Raw genomic sequence first — 21,338 nt, forward strand, 5'->3', positions numbered from 1 at the left:
ATATATTCCACATGGAATCCCTCTATTTCATAAGTGATTTCTTCCTTGACTATTGTTCATTACAGCCTTACCAAAATATAAGGGACTTGGGAGGATATTTCCCAAGTAGGTGCATTTTGTAGGTGTTTTTATTGCGTATTTGCATTAACATTTTGGGAGAAATATACATTTCAAGCTCCTTTTAAGTTTGAAAATGACAAATAATTGAATCTGCATTGAAATCACGGAAACTTTTGGGGAAAAGTAAAATAAATGCACAAATTGACATCATAGCTGTTTCTAATCATGAATTTGGAAACCATTTGATGCGTCTGATGGAGCTAGTATGCGAGATTTTGCTAGTCTGTACTGATCACAGCAATCCAAGTTTGCTGAACAGAATCTGTTGATTGTGTCTTTGAGCGAGAAATCACGCCCCACCCCCACCCCCCCGCTTTGAATTTTTAGAAGACATACCTGCTTGCCCTGGCGTGCCTGGAACTTAAGTGGCCCTGCCAAAGCCTTCCTCTGCTTTTTAATCTTTCTAATAATTAGCTCCTAGGGGTTTAAAGTTATCTTAACAGATTCAAATATTCATGTCGTCTTAATTACAAATTTACTATGGGAAGTTGCCCTTGGTGCCTTGAGGTGGTTCAGCAAGGAATAAATTTAAATAAATAAGCCATACAGGGTTTTTTTTTATTATTATTATTATTCCAGACATTTAATATAACTTTCCTATAATTGGGCGCATTCTTGTAATGTTGGTATCAGGCAGTGAGTGAGTTGAAACAACTTTTGCTTCTCTCTTTAACATTCTTCTTCCAGCCACACCTTGGTAGGTTTCTCTTCCTAGCTTCTCTAATTATTCTTGGCAGTTACAATCATGCTACAGAGGTAATGGAACCCAGCCAGATGAGCAGAGTCGTTCCTGTAATCCAATGGTCCTGATTGCTGGAAGAGAGATTGCTATGATCCACTGATGTCCATCATGCAATGCTGGTTCCCAGAAAGGAATGATCTTCCCATGAGTTAAAACTGAATTGGGTTTATCAGAGCTTTGTCAGTGGGACATAACTTTTCTTTGGCGGTGGGCGGTGGGACATCGAGTTAGTACTGACTCCCGGCAATACCTAGGCAAATCTCTGCAATTTACTTGTCAGTGGTTTGACTGTGCCTCCCTTTTTGGGTCTGCCACTTCCTAGTGAGTGACTGACCCAAAGTCACCCCCTCTAGTCTGCTGCGAGTCTTCGGAGAGGGGCGGCATACAAATCTAATTATTATTATTATTATTATTATTATTATTATTATTATTATTATTAATTAGTGAAATACGAAGATCTAAAACTCGAGCTGCAACAACTCTGGCATAAGCCAGTGAAAGTGGTCCCAGTGGTACTTGGCACGCTGGGCACAGTGCCAAAGGATCTCAGCGGAAATTTGAAAACCATCAGAATTGACAAAATCTTCATCTGTCAATTGCAAAAGGCCGCTTTACTGGGATCGACAAACATAATTCGCCGCTACATCACTCAATCTTAGGTGCTTGGGAAGTGCCCGACTGGTGATGAAACACGAAATCCAGCATAGTGATCTCATTTGCTGTGTTGTACTGACATTGTTGTTGTTGTTGTTGTTGTTGTTATTATTATTATTATTATTATTATTATTATTATTATTATTATTATTATTATAAAAGGCGAGACTACAACACAGGGTCTCCGGTTTTCTAACTTGGTGGCTTATCTATTACACCAAACTGGCTCTTAGGACATCTAACAATTCATTTTGTTATGCTTACAATCTTGCCACTGCCAGAAAGTCCTGCTACTATTTTCTTGAAGTGAATTAGAACTCAATACAGTAGTAAAAAAAAACAGAAAACAAAGGGAAGAGGGAATTTACTTTGTAAGGATACTTAGTAATAGGATAAAAGAGTTGGAAGGGACCTTGGAGATCTTCTAGTCCAAACCTCTGCTCAAACAGGGGACCCTATAACCGTGATGGTGAACCTATGACACACGTGCCACAGGTAGCATGCAGAGCCATATATGAGGGCATGAAAGACGTTACCCTATATCAGCTCCAGCGCAGCTGATTTTTGGCCTTCCAGAGGGTGTGGGGAGGCCCTTTTCACCCTCCCCAGGCTTTAGCAAAGCCTTGATAACCTGTGGATGGTGAAAAACAGACCCAACGGGCCTACCAAAAGTTCAACTTTCGGTAGACTCATTGGCAAAGTGGGCTACTGCCTGAATAGGGGGAATAGTTTGTGTGTGTGTATGTTAGTAAATGGGGTTCTTTTTAAATATTTTTAAATATTTTAAATTTATTTGGATTTGTCATGATTTGTTGTATTTTGCTGTGAGCTGCCCCGAGTCTGCGGAGAGGGGCGGCATACAAATCTAAATAATAAATAAATAAAAATAAAATAAATAAATGCAGTGGGGTAGCGAAAATGGTACTCCGTCCCAGAGCACCCAATTTGCACTGAAAGATGTTGAAAGAAAATGCATAAGCCACACCCACAGTGTGGTAGTAAAAATTTTGGTAGCCCTTCATGGCCCATTGGGCCCATTTTTCACTCTCCACAGGCTCCCGAGACTTTCCTAAAGCCTGGGGAGGGTGAAAAATGGTCCACTGGGCCTACCGGAGGTCCAGAGGCTTCAATGAGGGTTGTGTATCCATGTGTGGGGGAAGGCGATGAATTATGGGTGTGGGTACACACATATATGCTGTCGCACATGCACCAGAGGTGGGTTCCTACCAGTGTGGTCTGGTGCGCCACTCCAGTAGTGGCCCTCTGATTGTGCAATTTTGCCAATTCGTGCACGGCACCATCTTTTTTTCTAATTTTCATCTTTTTTTGCTCTCTGAGCATGTACAGAAAGAAAATCATCCCTCTGCACATGCATGGAAGAAAAATTGAGTGAGTGGATGCAAAGCACCATCTTTTTTTCAGCTATTTTTTGCTCTCTGAGCATATGCTAAAAGAAAATTGCCCCTCTGCGCATATGTGGCAGCAAAATCATGCAAAGGGACACACACGTGTATGTGTGAAATGACACAATGCACACACAACACACCAATAGGAAGGAAAGAAGATCCCAACTCTGGCATTTGCTCACCCTTTTGGCACCCAAACAAACAAACAAGAAGGTTCGACATCACTGCACTATAACATTTCAGAAAAATGTTTGTCTCTTCTTTAAAAACCTCCAGTGTTGGAGCCTCCACAATTTCTGGAGGCCCAGCCGTTGCACTAATCTTCTACATTGCAGTAGGCTTGGGTAGATGAAGTCTATCTTATTATGGGCAGTCCTTGTCTTACAACATTCTTACAACAAGTGTGCAATACAACATTCTTACAACATTCTTACAACATTCTTACAACAAGTGTGCAATAGGGTTGATATTCCTGGAGGCGTCTGTAATATGGTAAATGATTTAGCTTTACTAGATAAATGGTCTAAGCAATGGAAACTGCAGTTTAATGTTTCCAAATGTAAAATAATGCACTTGGGGAAAAGGAATCCTCAATCTGAGTATTGTATTGGCAGTTCAGTGTTGGCAAATACTTCAAAAGAAAAGGATTTAGGGGTAGTGATTTCTGACAGTCTCAAAATGGGTGAACAGTGCAGTCAGGCGGTAGGGAAAGCAAGTAGGATGCTTGGCTGCATAGCTAGAGGTATAACAAGCAGGAAGAGGGAGATTATGATCCCACTATATAGAATGCTGGTGAGACCACATTTGGAATACTGTGTTCAGTTCTGGAGACCTCACCTACAAAAAGATATTGACAAAATTGAACAGGTCCAAAGACGGGCTACAAGAATGGTGGAAGGTCTTAAGCATAAAACGTATCAGGAAAGACTTAATGAACTCAATCTGTATAGTCTGGAGGACAGAAGGAAAAGGGGGGACATGATCGAAACATTTAAATATATTAAAGGGTTAAATAAGGTCCAGGAGGGAAGTGTTTTTAATAGGAAAGTGAACACAAGAACAAGGGGACACAATCTGAAGTTAGTTGGGGGAAAGATCAAAAGCAACATGAGAAAATATTATTTTACTGAAAGAGTAGTAGATCCTTGGAACAAACTTCCAGCAGATGTGGTAGATAAATCCACAGTAACTGAATTTAAACATGCCTGGGATAAACATATATCCATCCTAAGATAAAATACAGAAAATAGTATAAGGGCAGACTAGATGGACCATGAGGTCTTTTTCTGCCGTCAGACTTCTATGTTTCTATGTTTCTATTCTTTAATGATTATTCAAAGTTACAGGGGCACTGAAAAAAAGTGACTTACGACCATTTTTCACACTTACAATCCTTGCAGCATCCCTGTGGTCACATGATTAAAATTTGGAGGTTTGCAACTGACTCATATTTATGACGATTGCAGTCTCTCTGGCCATGCAATCCCCTTTTGAGACCTTCTGACAAGCAAAGTCAAAGGGGAAGCCAGATTCACTTAATTGTGATACTAACTTAACAGCTGCAGTGATTCACTGAAGAACTGCAGCAAAAAGGGCTGTAAAATTGGATAAAACTCAGTTAAAAACTGCCTCACTTAGCAACAGAAATGTGGGGTTCTGTTGTGGTCATATGTTGAGGACTACCCGTCCTGAATGCAACATCCTATACCTGTACAGTGGTACCTCTACTTAAAAACTTAATTTGTTCTGTGACTAGATTCTTAAGTAGAAAAGTTTGTAAGTAGAAGCAATTTTCCCATAGGAATCAATGTAAAAGCAAATAATGCGTGTAAACCCATTAGGAAAGAAATAAAAGCTCGGAATTTGGGTGGGAGGAGGAGGAGGAAGAAGAGGAGGAGGACAGTTGCTGCCGAAGGAAGAAGGTGAGATGAGAAGAATAAAAAAAATCCAAAATTTTAAGGCTTAAAAAAAAAAGAGGAACTCTGAGGCAGTGAGGCTGCCTCCCATACACTGCGCCAGAGAGAGAAACCCAGGTGGGTGAGAGGGGGGAACCGCCCACTCCTTTGACTGAAAGGCGGCTGCTGTTCCTACTGCTACCTGCTTCCTCTTCCTTCCCATGCTGAAGGGCTCCCCTCTCCCCTCACTCGCTCGCTTTGTAGCCGGTGCCTTCCTTTCACTGTGGTGACTCCTCAGTTTGGCTGAAGCTGAGTTGATCCAGCCGGGATAAAGCACCCCCTTTTGCCTTTCCGCACCCAGGCTCCGGGAGGTAAACTCACACTGGGTGTATGGGAGGCAGTGCAAGGGAGTCACCACAACAAAATGGTTTATTCCCTCTCCAAGCACCCAGAGAAAGGAAAATGCTCTGTTCACTCTGGGCTGTCCAGAGCAAAGGGAGTGTTTCTTTTCTCTGGGTGCTGGCAGAGGTTTATTCCCTCTCCAAGTGCCCAAAGAAAGGAAAATGCTTCGTTTGCTCTGGACACCTTAAGCACCACCAAAAGGCTTGTCTGTCAGCCCAGAAAAGCCCGAGTTGACCGGGATTAAAGGGGAAATGGCAGGAAATTGGCTGGGCGTTCATGCCGCTCTCAAATTTCCTGGGAAATTTTTCCAGGCTCGGGTTCTTAAGTAGAAAATGGTTCTTAAGAAGAGGCAAAAAAATCTTGAACACCCAGTTCCTATCTAGAAAAGTTCTTAAGTAGAGGCATTCTTAAGTAGAGGTACCACTTTAATTATAATGCACTCTAAACTGCTAAAACAAACTGCAAACCACAGCAGTTATAGATTGGTTGAAAACACAGTTAAATTGAATGGAACTTAACCTGAATTAAAATATTAGCATATTCATAGAATAAAAACAAAAGCTTTTTTTTCTTGTCTGTTTGCAGGTTTGCATTTGGAACAAGGCCCCTGAGAATGATTTTGGGATATAGGTAGGATATAAAAGAAGAGAGAGTCAGTCAAAGATAGTGGCTCAAAACCCTAAAGAGTTTTAGAGAGTGTGTACATCAAAACTAATGGGTACTGAAGAATAAGAAGTTTTGTATAAGGAAAGCCTAAGACAGTGATGGTGAACCTATGCCACAGGTGCCACAGGTGGCATGTGGAGCCATATCTGCTGGCACGTGAGCCATTGCCCTACTCAGCTCCAATATGCATGTGTGTGCCGCCCAACTGATTTTTGGCTCACTAAAAATGCCTTCCCAGCAGTGTTCCCTCAAAGGCGCACAGCGGCTACAGCATGCTGGTTTTTACTGGTAAGCCTGGAAATTTTAAATTCCAGTGCAGAGGACCTTTCCCTCGCCTCCCCTCTTTGGCTGCCCTGGCTCTGATACCCACCTGCGCGGCGTCGGAGGAGGCGTTGGCTTCCTCCTTTGCCACCATGCTGGGAGCTGTACCCTGGAGTCGGGGGCTTTCCTGTGCTGCTTTCCTGGGCGGGGAGGGGCAGCCGCCTCCCCCCATCACAGCACCAGGTGAGCACGGCTGTCCAGAGGTTGTTGTCGGGACTGCTGATGCCAGCCTGATGTCCATCCGCAGGGCTGGGGGTACAGATCTGCCAGCCCTGCCAGCCCAATGTCCATCCGTGGGGCGGGGGGCTGGGGGCACAGATCCGCTGGCCCTGCCAACCCAATGTCTGTCTGCAGGGCTGGGGGCTGGGGGGGCAGATTTGCTGGCCCTGCCAGCCCGATGTCCATCCGCAGGGCTGGGGGGTGGATCTGCTGGCCCGATGTCTGTCTGCAGGGCTGGGGGCGTGGACCATTGGCCCCGCCAGCCCGATGTCCATCTGTTGGGCTGGAGGCTGGGGGGCATGGATCCGCCAGCCCTGCCAGCCCGATGTCCGTCCACGGGGCTGGGGGCTAGGGGGGGGGTGGATCCCCCAGCCCTGCCAGCCCGATGTCCATCCTCAGGGCTGGGGGTGTGGATCCGCCGGCCCCACCAGCCTGATGTCCATCCCCAGGGCTGGGGGTGCAGATCCGCCAACCCCGCCAGCCCGATGTCCGTCCGTTGGGGCTGGGGGCTGGGGGGGGCGGATCCGCCGGCCCTGCCAACCTGATGTCCATCTGCAGGGTTGGGGGCATGGATCCGCTGGCCCTGCCAGCCCAGTGTCCATCCACAGGTCTGGGGGCGCAGATCCACCGGCCCTGCCAGCCCGATGTCCATCCGTGGGGCTGGGGGCTGGGGGCACGGATCTGCTGACCCTGCCAGCCCAATGTCTATCCGCGGGGCTGGGGGCGCAGATCCACTGGGCCTGCCAGCCCGATGTCCATCCCCAGGGCGGATCCACCAGCTCTGCCAGCCTGATGTCCGTCCATGTGGGGGGCCGACAATCGGGGCTGCCGAAAGGCAAGCAGCTTAGCTACGCAGCCCGACACTGAGCTTCTTGTTGTCCGGGGGGGCGCCGATGCTGAATGCTGTCCGTCCGTGGTGGGTGGTGGGTGGTGCTGGGCAGGCACAGGCAGCCCCAGGAGAGAAAGAGGGAGGGAGAGAAAGGAAAGAGAGAGAAAGGAATGGAGGGAGAGAAAGAGGGAATGAAGGAGGGAGAGAAAGAAAGAGTGAGAGATAGAAAGGATAGAGAGAAAGAGGGTGGGAGAGAAAGGAAAGAGAAAGGGAGGGGGAGAAAGGAAAGAGAGAGGAAGGGAGGGAGAGAAAGAGGATATGAAGGAAGGAGAAAAAGAAAGAGTGAGAGATAGAAATTATAGAGAGAAAGAGGGAGGGAGAGAAAGGAAAGAGAGAGAAAGGAAGGGAGGGAGGGAAAGAGGGAATGAAGGAGGGAGAAAGAGTGAGAGATAGAAAGGATAGAGAGAAAGAGGGAGGGAGAGAAAGGAAAGAGAGAAAGGGAGTGAGAGAGAGAAAGGAAAAAGAGATAAGAGAGGAAGAAGGAGAGAGAAAGAGAGAGAAAGGAGGGGGGCGAATTATGGATGTTAGAACTCAGGCATGTGTGATAGCGCATGCCCACACTTTCTTTATTATTTATTTATTTATTTATTTTTATTTAGAGTTCTATGCCGCCCAGTCCCAAAGGGACTGCCGCTCAGACACTATACTTTATCACCCCCACAAAAAAAAAATTAGAGGGAACACTGCTTCCCTGAGCCTGACAGAGACTCTGGGAGGGAGTTTTTGGCTTCCAGAGAGCCTCCAGGCCGATGGGGGAGGGTGTTTTTACCATCTCCTGGCTCCAGGGAAGTCTTTGGAGTCTGGGGGGAAGGGGCAAAATGCAAGCCTACTGGGTCCACCAGAAGTTAGGAAATAATGTTGTTTCTGGCTTCCAGAGCGCCTCTAAGGGGTGGGGAAAGCTGTTTTTGCCCTCCCAAGGCATTGAATTATGGGTGTTAGCACTCACGTATGCGTGATAGCACAGGCGCATGCTCTTTTGGCACCCAAGAAGAAAAGGGTTCGCCATCACCGGCTTAAGAGATCTTTACTACCAGATATTCTAAAGGAAAAGCTTCTTTACCCTTTATTACCACCAGAGGGCAAAATTTGAAAAGTTTATATTCTGAAGTCTATATGAGATATCTCCGATCTTGGCAACTTTATGAGGTATGGACTTCAATTCCTAATTCCCATGCTGGCTGAGGGATTTTGAGATTTGAAGTCCACACCTCATAAAGTTGCCAAGGTTGGAGAGCTCTGATCCATATCCTGATGATGTTTGAAATAAATCAACATTTTGTTCAAGCTGTTTCTGACTGCAGGAAATATGACTTTAGTAACCAAGTAGTTGATGCATGGAACTCACTACCAGACTCTGTAGTATCTTCACCTAACCCCCAAAACATTATCCTTAGACTATCCACTGTTGACCTCTCCCGATTCCTAAGAGGTCAGTAAGGGGCATGCATAAGTGCACCAGAGTGCTTTCTGTCCCCTGTCCTAATGTTTCTTTTTTACTAGTATCATGTACAGTATATGAATATTGTTATATCTTTGTATACCACCAATATGTACTGGACAAAACGAACAAATAAAAAATAAATAAAAATGTTTTTGTTCAAAGGCCTGCATTTATAATAGCTAACTCTCCAGAAGATAGGCTCAAGATACAGAAGGATCTTGACAGCATTATTTTCCCACAAATGGAAAGAAAAAAACCTATGATGCAAAAGAAATTCCCAGCATAGCTTCAATTAATCTAGATAATACAATCAATGGAAACAGTAATTAGCTCATACATGAATGAATGAACAATTTCTCCTTTTAGACAGAAAATGTTATGCCTGGCCTTCAAAAGCCATGTGATTATTTTTAATTTAAAACATAAATGGGCTTTTTAGTGTATGCTGAAAAGGATGTTACCTGCCACCATAGTGTACTTGGCCTAGAAATCTCAGTGGAGTACAGCTAGCTCTCAAATTACAACCACAATTGGGACTAGTTGTTAAGTGAGTCATGCTCAATTTTACAAAAGCAAAAGCTCGTGAGGGGACGCTTGTGCATGCAAAATTTCAGAAATTTTTTTGCTTCTGCGCATGTGCAGAAGCAAAAAATCACCAAAAATCACAGGTGCAAGTGTCCCCTTGCATGCGCAGAAGCAAAATCACTCATGGGACATGTGCCCAAATGAAGAGTGCAATTTAACTACATTTCCCCTAATGCAATGTCTTAAAGCAACATGTCTTATTAATTTATTTATTCAATTTTAATGCCACCCTGGACTCTGGGAGGCTTACAACCAAAAATATAACATCCAAATAATATAAAAACCTATAAAAAGGTTTAAAAACAATCAAAATAAAACAGTGAGACCCATGCATACCATTTATGGCCGGATCTCGATGGCCCCAAGCCTGCCAGAAAAGCCAAGTCTTTACGGCTTTCCGGAAGGCCAGTAGGGTAGGGATGGTCCGGATCTCAGGAGGTAACTGATTCCAAAGAGTTGGAGCAGCCACAGAGAAGGCCCTCTCCTCCAGCTCTGCCAGCTGACATTGTTTAGATGACAGGACCCAGAAAAGACCAACCCTGTGGGCCCTTACTGGTCACTTAATACAAGCTAACTATTTCTGCACATTTACCTATACCTACTTTGCTTTTGTTTAAGTTTTACCTTACCTGTTATCTTGTACACGTTTTGACAAATAAATAAAATAAATAAAATAATAAATAAAGGCCAAGACATGACCTTACTGAAGAGGGGAAACACGACTTCAGGGCTTAAAACATTAAGCTTGACTTTTTCAGCCTTGGGGGAGGCATTTGTTTACGTGCTTTTACATTATTTTCCCTAGAATTATAATTTGGTTTCTAACATTGCAATCTTGCATAGGATGGAAAACTGAATTCTCACCAAAACAAACCCCGATTCCTGCGCTTGCTGAAAAGCACCCAAATGTAGGTTCTGTCACTGTCGACAAGACTGAATTAAAAAGGAGCTTAAGTTATTAAAGCGAGAGGCTTTAATCATGCCATTAGGGCGGGGTACAGGGTGGAAGAACCCACTCCTACCAGAACATGCAAGGTGAAAGATGAATTTTTTTGCTGCAAATTCAGGATACTGCATCTGTCGAGATTTGCCACTGCTCCACTTAAACTTCTACATCTGATTCCAGTGACAAGAGGTCCTGCTAAATAAACAAATAAATCCTGGGATCCAATGGAATTTTATCTAGAACTTGACCCCGTGACCTTGAACCTGGTCATCCTGGTTGCTAGCTATGTGATCTTGCTTTTGGTCTTCCTGATCTCTTGTGTGCTCTATGACTGCCGAGGAAAAGATCCCAGTAAGGAGTGTATTTCGGAGATTCCCATGGAACCCCAGGCGCCAATCCAGTTGATGGTGGTGCAGCATGGATGCCCTAGTATCCACTGGGCAAGAGGACTCATCCCCGCTTATGAAAGTGCGTCTGGTGCAGCCACGAAAAAGATGACAACGGTTTAAAAAAAAGACCTGTCCTTTCTCCAGAATCCTAACCTTGCGTGATTCTCTCCTGTTTGCATAAGGATAAGTGAGTCAGGTAAGCCAGAATTGACAGCCTATTTGGACACATGCTAGAAAAGGGTGATTTCAGTACACTATGGTATTGCAGGATATGGGTGACATTGGACTTAGCTCTTAACAAACTCAACCTGTTTTTATTTCACATATGACGTCTGCCTTCGGTAGATGTTAAGGGCGTCAGGACAACAAAATACACTGAAACCTGAATTGAGTTGGGGTGGCTGGCTGAAAGGTTTGTCTTTTTTCCAGAATAAATCAATGATTTTCAAAAGAAATGGGCAAGAGGAGAAATAGGCATGTTATTTTATTTTATTTGTATTCCAGCTTTATGTATACTACTCAAAAAAAAATACACTTAAAAAGCAGAATATAACTTCAGATAAATCAAACTGATGTGAAATCAAACTGTCCACTTAGGAAGCAACACTGATTGACAGTCAATTTCACATGCTGTTGTGCAAATGGAATAGTTGTGCAAATGAAATATTCAATGAGAATATTTCATTCATTCAGATCTAGGATGTGCTATTTGAGTGTTCCCTTTATTTTTTGAGCAGTATATTTTACAAACAATCCAATTTCAGATAAGTTGGACCACTGCACCAACTAGTTTATGACATATGGTTTATATGACTTATGGTTTAAATGTTTATGACAACATATATTTTATATGAAGTTAAGATAAATATTTGCTACAGAAGCTACTTTTCCTCCCCCAGGCAAAGAAAGACAGCTTAGGGCTATTATAATGGATCTAAAAATGCACAGGGATAATATTAATGTTATATGCTTGCAGTGAAGTGCATTCTTAAACAAATGGAACATAATAGGTGTTCCATAAAATATGGGTGAATAAGTGTTACTTATTCCTCATTTGATGCTTCAGCATAATGTGCAATGTACGGGACCCAATATCTGAAGGATCACATTTCAATTAATGTGTCTTTCAATTCATCTTCTGTTGCCAACAAGTCTCTTTGGAAACTCCTTGTGTAGATGTCCTGTACTGGCCAAATTGGGGGCTTTAGTCCTGTGCTTTTTGAATGTCCCAGACAATGGAATATTTTTTTTATTTATTTATTTATTTATTTATTTATTTATTTATTTATTTATTTATTTATTTATTTATTTATTTATTTATTATTTATTTATTTATTTATTTATTTATTTATTTACTTACTTACTTACTTACTTATTTATTTATTTATTTATTTTGTCCTTTTAACTGTGGGTTTGTTGAAGAAGCTGCTGGGCCCAATTCACCCTAATCTTAACTTTAATTCTTGGTTTACAAACCAGAAAAGCTGGCTTCACACACTAAACCAGAATGGAACAATGTATATTGAAGATCGTTTTTGATCCAGTAGGTATAGCAAAGTAGGACCAGAGAGATCCAAATTCTTATCTTTCTCAACTCATAAATCTCTCTTTGGTGACTTAAAGATTCAAGCTGCTTTGGAGAAGGAATAAACTGAAGGCATCATTTCTGTGTTTACAAGAATGTACCCTATCCTGTTTTTGCTAAATTCTTAGGATTAGATTAATTGCCAAGTCCAGTAAATGCCTCATATAATAATTAGAGAGCAGCTTCCAGCAAAATCGGTGCTTTCCCCCCTGCCCACAGCAGACTTTAATCACAGCTATTTCTGCCAACTTGCTTTTTCAAAGATTGATTAAAATATTGTACACATAAGCTAAAATATTTTTGGGTGCGTCATATAGCCATTATCCCAACATGGATCAATAATACTAGATGTGAAAAGAAAGGACTGATGCTTTAGATGCACAGTTGGCCAATGCATTTTTTTTAAATGGGAAAGATCAATCAAATCTACGTGAAATATATCACTTACTCTGGAACTGGGAAATTAATTTCCTTGAAGATTTGTAGCTGGAAGGAAGATGGACATAATCTTAAAGCAAGGAAAAATATTTATGTATGGGTTAGAGAAGTTGGATGCCTTTTCTGATCTGAAGGGGAGAGTTTGCAGTCTGCATTACTAGACAAAACACTTTGAAATCCTGCTGGTCATATTTAATTCATTTTGAAAGTCCTTTTTTTGCAAGCTTCAGTGTTTCTCAAATGTTCTCCTTTGGGAAACACAGCATCTAAAATGAATTGAAAGTGAGCCAGATCAGGAATTCTGCTAATAAGGAGAAATAAACAATTTTGGAGAATGCATTTAAAATGGTGTGATTAGATTGCTTGCGGGTGCTGAAGGTATGTCCAAGGGTTGAGGGAACAGGATGGAGAATGTATTAAATAATGTTCTATTACACAGAGCTTCAGTAAGAACCACCACACATTTTTGACCAGAATTTGTAATTTTTCTGATGACAAATGAGCAAAATTCTCATCACCTCTCAACATAGTTAACTGAGCATTCTGGGAATTTTGGTATATTAATACCTGAAAGCTACTGGAGTTCTGTCTGTCTGTCCCTCTTCTCTCCTGGCCAGGACAGATGTCCCATTTTGTAACCCTTATGATTGTGCAGTGATTTAAAATGTTTTGGAGTCCATGGGAGAATTTGCAAGGCAGCTGTTGATGGAGCCATTAGGCAGCTGCATCTTTTCTTTACCCATTCTAACTTTCACAATTGATAGAAACATAGAAACATAGAAGATTGACGGCAGAAAAAGACCTCATGGTCCATCTAGTCTGCCCTTATACTACTTTCCTGTATTTTATCTTAGGATGGATATTTGTTTGTTTGTTTGTTTGTTTGTTTATTGGATTTGTATGGATATATGTTTATCCCACGCATGTTTAAATTCAGTTACTGTGGATTTACCAACCGCGTCTGCTGGAAGTTTGTTCCAAGCATCTACTACTCTTTCAGTAAAATAATATTGCTTTCCGTTTCAGGAGATCCTGCAAGCTGGACTTCCATGAACACCAGTCCCTGTTCTGAAGCACCTTTTGGCCTTCACTGAAAAAACCTGCGCAGCTGTAGTGCCCTGCATCGCATTTCTAGACAGAATCGGGACTTTACAGGAGTCCATATACCTGCTATCATTAATTGTATCTTGTGATGCAGTTAATGATAGCAGAAGAGCAGCCGGAATGGATCTAATCAATGGGAGCATCTCTTTGGAGCTGCAGTTCATTAGACTTTGCCCCGACACGTAGTGCTTTAGGTGGCAAAAGTTCCATGAACTTTGAGATGCCTGCTTTACAGCCAGACTTAAATTTCCAAGGCCTGGAGACAGATTTTATCCACTTTGTTAAGCATATATGCAAACTGAAGCGTGCCGTAACATCCTATTCTGCAAATTGTTATAATGCATTTATGTATTTCTCCTTAGGCGCAACAGCCAGTTTTCATCTTTCCAAACCAGAGAGGAGGAATGTTACCTGTTTAATAAACTTGTCTCCATTTTTTTCCTTATTTAATGTTTCTGGATTAATGTTTCCCTTTTCACTTGTGTCAGTTCTTCCACAATTTTTTTTTTCATTTGTCTGTGTTGAGCTATGAATATTGCAAAAAGAAGTGTTAAACAGTTTTCATGTGTATACTGTAATTGCTAGTCCTATTTAAATATTTCTTTTTTCCACAGAATTTGTCCATAAATGCATATGTATTTGATACAGTGATACCTCTATTTATGAATTTAATTCGTCCTGTGACCAGTTCCTTAAGTAGAAAAGTTTGTAAGAAGAAGCATTTTTTCCCATAGGAATCAATGTAAAAGCAAATAATGTGTGTGATTGGGGAAACCACAGGGAGGGTGGAGGCCCTGTTTCCTCCCAGGAGATTGCTAGAGAGGCCCCACTGAGGCTTCTCCCCACCTTTTCCAGCCCTGTTTTCTACCAGGAGATTCCTACAGAGGCCCGGCAGAGGCTTCTCCCAGCCTTTTCCAGCCCTCCCAGGAGATTCCTAGAGAGGCCCCAAGGAGGTTTCTCCCTGTCTTTTCCAATTACAGTTTTAGAGGCTCGGTTTTATAAGTGGAAAATGGTTCTTGGGAAGAGGCAAAAAAATCTTGAAAACTTGGTTCTTATCTAGAAAAGTTCGTAAGTGGAGGCGTTTGTAGGTAGAGGTATCCCTGCATTTTAATTCAACAACTTTCTAAGATGTTTGGACTATAATCTCCAACATCCCCTGTTTTAAAAAGAGCTCTATTTTTTCCCCTCCAGCATCCTTAATTAGAATTTGAAGCTGCCATACAACAAAAGTAGTTGGAAAAATATTAATACTAGATGACACAATTTAGTAGTAGATTCTAATGATGACATTGGACTGGGACTCTTTTTTCTAAACAATGCTGGGACTCAATGACAACATTTGAGAATAATATCTACTGTATATTTTGGGATTTCACAATATGTGCCTGCACAAGGACAGAATTTCCCAATCTATCTTTTGCAGATGTTGTGGCTGCAATCTCTCTGTCCAAACTTAAATATATGAATTCATAGGTCTGAATTAGGACTGAATACTGACATTCCAAATATTTAATCCTTTGGAAGTGAATATTTATGAAATGTACTTTCTGTGAGTTTTGATGTCTTTCCAACATTCTTTGGCAAACTATTCCATCAGAACTTTATCTGTGGAGTCTAAAATTATATACTGTATAGTATTAGATGCTTAGGAATAAAGCAGGATTATGAGTACTGTTCCTTCCACAGATGCAGTGATGGGATTCAGTCAGTTCGCACCAGTTTGGGCAAACCAGTTGTTAAATTACCACCAACACCACCCCCGCTACCAAAGTTGATCCTGGACCCTATACTGAGCTGCAATGGAGAAATGAGCAACGGGGCAGTTAGCGCTTTCCCTCTTTCTTCTCCCTGGTCCTTCCATCGTGCTGGCCCCTCCATTGCCTGTTTCTCCATTGCAGTGCAGTGCCCAGGATCCACTTTGATAGGTGGGGGTAGGTGGGCAGCAAGGTCAGGTTGACCATCACAGGAGGCTCATCCAGTAGTGGGTTCCTACTGGTACAGTCAATGGCATCGTACTGGAAAAATAAAAAGAGCCAGGGTGGCGCAGCAGGTAGAGTGCAGTACTGCAGGCCACTGAAGCTGACTGTAGATCTGAAGGCTCAAGGTTGACTCAGCCTTCCATCCTTCCGAGGTGAGTAAAATGAGGACCCGGATTGGGGGGGCAATATGCTGGCTCTGTTAAAAAGTGCTATTGCTAACATGCTGTAAGTAGGGCTGAGTCTAAGGAGAAGGGTGGCATAAAAATTGAATAAAATAAATAAATAAATAAATAATAATAATAATAAAAATACAAAAATACAAAAATACAAAAATACAAAAATACAAAAATACAAAAATACAAAAATACAAAAATACAAAAATACAAAAATACAAAAATACAAAAATACAAAAATACAAAAATACAAAAATACAAAAGTACAAAAGTACAAAAGTACAAAAATACAAAAATACAAAAATACAAAAATACAAAAATACAAAAATACAAAAATAAATACAAAAATACAAAAATAAATACAAAAATAAATACAAAAATACATACAAAAATACATACAAAAATACATACAAAAATACAAAAATACAAAAATACAAAAATACAAAAATACAAAAATACAAAAATACAAAAATACAAAAATACAAAAATACAAAAATACAAAAATACAAAAATACAAAAATACAAAAATACAAAAATACAAAAATACAAAAATACAAAAATACAAAAATACAAAAATACAAAAATACAAAAATACAAAAATACAAAAATACAAAAATACAAAAATACAAAAATACAAAAATACAAAAATACAAAAATACAAAAATACAAAAATACAAAAATACAAAAATACAAAAATACAAAAATACAAAAATACAAAAATACAAAAATACAAAAATACAAAAATACAAAAATACAAAAATACAAAAATACAAAAATACAAAAATACAAAAATACAAAAATACAAAAATACAAAAATACAAAAATACAAAAATACAAAAATACAAAAATACAAAAATACAAAAATACAAAAATACAAAAATACAAAAATACAAAAATACAAAAATACAAAAATACAAAAATACAAAAATACAAAAATACAAAAATACAAAAATACAAAAATACAAAAATACAAAAATACAAAAATACAAAAATACAAAAATACAAAAATACAAAAATACAAAAATACAAAAATACAAAAATACAAAAATACAAAAATACAAAAATACAAAAATACAAAAATACAAAAATACAAAAATACAAAAATACAAAAATACAAAAATACAAAAATACAAAAATACAAAAATACAAAAATACAAAAATGAAATGAAATAAATAAATAAATAAATAATACTGGTAGCAAAAATTGAGCTGCAAATGCAGCTCTGCCTCTCCGGCATGCGCACATGTGCATCCGTGTGAGATTTTGCTTCTGTGCTTGTGCAGGAAGCAAAATCTTCTGAGGGGAAGCGCACGAGAGAGAGATTTCAGTGATTTTTTGCTTCTGCACATGTGTGGAAGTAAAAAAAACTCCCTCAGACGTGCACGCATCCTGGAGATGCAGAGCTGCACAGGCAGAGCACCAGCAATGGCGGGAGCAGAAACACACACACACACCAGGCTCATCCCACATGAATGGTGGAGCTGGAGGATGGGGATGGGTCACCGAAATCTCACACACTTTAAAACTGAATGGCTTCTCCTTAGCATTTCAGGTTCTGATCAATGCAGGAACTAAATCCAGATGTGCTTATAAATATATCCCATTTCCTGTGTGAATCAAAGCCTTCAATTTAGCCCACTTTATACGTGCAATGACCAGTGGTGGGCTCCTACGGGTACGGTCAGGTACGCAGTACGGGTAGCAAAATTTTGGTCAGGTACACAGAACTTGTAGTAAAATTTTGATTTTTAAAAATCTTTTTTCCCCTTCTGGGCTCTGGGTATATTTTTCCTATCACAGTAAATGAGGTTGAATGTGTATAATTTTAGAAGGTCTATGCCTGCGTGTGTGTACACCCACTTTATATAGTAGATAATCAGGAGTGGGCTACTGTCTGGACGGGTGTAACGCACTAGGGTAGCAAAAATGGAGCTCCACCCCAGAACACCCAATTTGCACTGAAAGATGTTGAAAGAAAATGCATAAGCCACGCCCACAGCGTGGTAGTGAAAATTTTGGTAGCCCATCCCTGGCAATGACTTTCTATTTCAACAGGGAGGACTAAATACTTCAGCCTTTTGAAAACAGAAAACAATTTTCCGTTTTTTAAAAATATTGAAGGTACACCTTCCTGTACTGTATTTGGGAACATATTGCTGGTTTTAACCCTTAATTAATTTATTGATGCTGGTACCGTGACACAAATATCCTCGGCAGGCAATATTAAGGTGTGCCTAGTTTCGCCCTCTGCTGTAATATGAGATAGTTTAAATTATAGGGTGCTAAGTATCCTTATTAAGTAAACAGTCCTGGCTCATTAGATAATTCATGCCATGCCAGGATCATTAGACATCCATATTTTTACAGTGGGGCAATTGGGAAAACCATATGGATCTATTTAACTTTGTTGGCACCCAAGTCTACAGAGAGGGGTGGCATACAAATCCAATAAATAATAATAATAATAATAATAATTATTATTATTATTATTATTATTATTATTATTATTATTATTAATTCCAATGAAGTCTACCAGGTCTATCACTCAGCACTCATCAGCTGAAGAGCTGTCCTGAATAACTAAAAGGAAATACCATTGGGAGTTTACACAATCTATAATTAAAGGGCAAATAGGAATGTCACCATTTCTAGAACAAAACTCTATTCACAGGCTTTCTCCCAGCAGTCTGGCAAAGGGAATTCTATTCCACAGAGAATGAAACTATGGGGTGAGAGTTCCCTGCCAGTCACCAGTGAAGTGTAAGCCATTTGTCTGTCCAACATACTTTTATAAGCTTAGTGTTACCATTGTGCTGCCAGTAACAATGAGGACTATCTGATTCATTTATTAAAATAATAATAATAAGTAACTAAAACATGATTTCAAGCATAAACGTCCGGCAGCTGAAACAGAATTAATGACCTCAATCTTACAAGCTGTAGCTTTAGCAGGGAACATCTGGTTTCTAATTTAATCGAGAGATCCAACAGATTCATGATAAGTTTGATTTATGAAGCGAGAATCAGACTGAAGGTTGCCTAGAAGGTTGTTCAAACTCTAATAAGCCTTTTGGTCTTGCATGATAGCTAAACACCGGTACTTGATATGATGTTAATATACATTTTTTTTGGTCTGTGAGCTTCTTGTTATCTTTCCAGCACAAAGTGAAGGGATAGTACTTGTATACAGTGAAGGGCTACCAAAATTTTTACTACCACACTGTGGGCGTGGCTTATGCATTTTCTTTCAACATTTTTCAGTGCAAATTGGGTGCTCTGGGCTGGAGCTCTATTTTTGCTACCCCACTGTGTTCCACCCTGTCTGGGGAGTAGCCCACCCTGCTTGTATAGCATCTCCTCCTGCTATCTCCAATTCGGGTCCAAGCCTGGTGCCGAAGCTGATGAAGAAATCAGACACGAGCATAGTTCCCTCTAAGCTGAGCAGTGAGCAATCGCTCACTTAAAAATCATCATCAACTCAGAGTTTTCCAAACCTGCCCAGAAGCCGAGAGGGAAAGAGTGAGAGGGAAGGAGGGAGAGAGGAAGAGAGAGAAACAGATAGAAAAAAGAGAGGAAGGAAAAGAGAAAGAAAAAGAATGGGAGTAAGGAAGAGAGAAAGAAAATCAAAATCTAGTTTGAAACTAGCTCAACTATTTAAGTGGCATTTTGATATTGATAGAGTTGCCCTATTATGAGCTCACTGTTATAGACACACAGTACAGTATTTTATTTTGAAATTCTCTGAGGCAAAACAGGGTGGGTTTTTTATTTGTTTGTTTGTTTGTTTGTTTGTTTGAATGCTGCTCAGACACTATACTTTTCCGCCCACCCTCCCAAAAAATTAGAGGGAACACTGGATACGAGGTGCAGCTTTTGTTTCCTTTTATTGAAGCCCTCCAAGAAAAGGGATCCTGGCTAGAAAATGGCACAGAATTCTGAACAATAGAATTAAGAAAACTTTATACATTTTGACTAAAGAGGAAGGCGGGATAAGACACGATATCCTGCCTCATCCGGCCTTCTTCTCTCCCGGTCTTTTGCAAAACTTTGAAGACCTATCTCTGCCAACGGACATGGGGCCTTGAGCATTGAAATTGGCTCCAGCTGATGCTGCGAGTGATTGGATTTGATGAACCGTGGATGGTTGTCTTGGGAAAGATGGTTTTTTTAGAATTTTTTAAGTTTTGTAGTATTTTTTAAATTAGATTTCTACACATTGTATTATATTTGTTTTGTTGTGTGCCGCCCTGGATGGATGGATGGGTGGGTGGGTGGGTGGGTGGGTGGGTGGGTGGGTGGATGGATGGATGGATGGATGGATGGATGGATGGATAGATAGATAGATAGATAGATAGATAGATAGATAGATAGATAGATAGATAGATGATAGATAGATAGATAGATAGATAGATAGATAGATAGATAGGATAGGTAGACAGACAGACAGACAGACAGACAAATAAACAAATAAATCTAATACACATTTTAGTAATGATCTAACAATTATCCTATTGGGCTCTAACAGGGTGAAATCCAGCAGCTTCTGACAAGTTCTGGAGAACCGGTAGAGGAAAATTTTAGTTGTTTGGAGAACCGGCAAATACCACCTGTGGCTGGCCCCAGATTGGGGTGAGAATGGAGATTTTGCAGTATTCTTTCCCTGCCACACCCACCAACCCATACCACAACATGCCCGCAGAGCTGGTAGCAAAAGAAATTGGATTTCACCACTGGTCTCTAGCCATCCCTGTTCCTAAGCCTTGGCTACTGAATGCTCCAGGAGTTATGTAATACACATTCCATGTGCTCCAAGCCATCCCTATTCCTGATTTCTAGCTCAGGTATGCACAATGTTCAAATCTTTGTTATCAGTCCACTAACCACTTAGAATGGTTACAAGTAGTGATGGGCAAACCGAACTCGCATAATTCGGGTCTGTACCGAATTTTGCGGTGTTCGGTATGCTGAACACAAACCCGAAATTTTTTGAAACTTCGGGCAAAGTTCGGGGCCGTGTTCAGCGTTCAGAGCTTTGATGTCACCGGCAGGTTGCTAAGGACGCCAAGGTGATCACTTCCTGGATTCCATGGAATCCAGGAAGTGATCACTTTGGCGTCCTTAGCAACCACTGGTGACATCAAAGCTCCGCCCCTGGAATCTCATCGTGGGAGGGATTCCCCAGCTCCTTCAAAGGGAGGTCTTCACGTAAAAATAAACATTGTTATTTTTACGAAAAAGGATGCCGCAGCTGCGCTGCAAGCAAAGGGCAGTCCTTTCGCGTAAAAATAAACATGTTTATTTATACGTGAAAGGACCGCCCTTTGCTTGCAGCACCGCTGTGGCAACCTTTGACGTAAAAATAAACATTGTTATAAATAAACAT

The 21,338-nt window shown here is 40.7% G+C and overlaps 1 protein-coding gene across 1 annotated transcript; it reads left to right on the plus strand.

Annotated features, from left to right (window-relative positions):
* The first annotated feature begins 10,510 nt into the window (after positions 1 to 10,510).
* On the plus strand, positions 10,511 to 10,795 carry SMIM36 (small integral membrane protein 36). The gene has a single exon (XM_070736010.1). The coding sequence runs from the start codon at positions 10,511 to 10,513 to the stop codon at positions 10,793 to 10,795; it is 285 nt and encodes a 94-aa protein (XP_070592111.1).
* Positions 10,796 to 21,338: the final 10,543 nt, after the last annotated feature.

Source organism: Erythrolamprus reginae, chromosome 2 (assembly GCF_031021105.1).
Source record: "Erythrolamprus reginae isolate rEryReg1 chromosome 2, rEryReg1.hap1, whole genome shotgun sequence".
Lineage (NCBI taxonomy): Eukaryota > Metazoa > Chordata > Lepidosauria > Squamata > Dipsadidae > Erythrolamprus > Erythrolamprus reginae.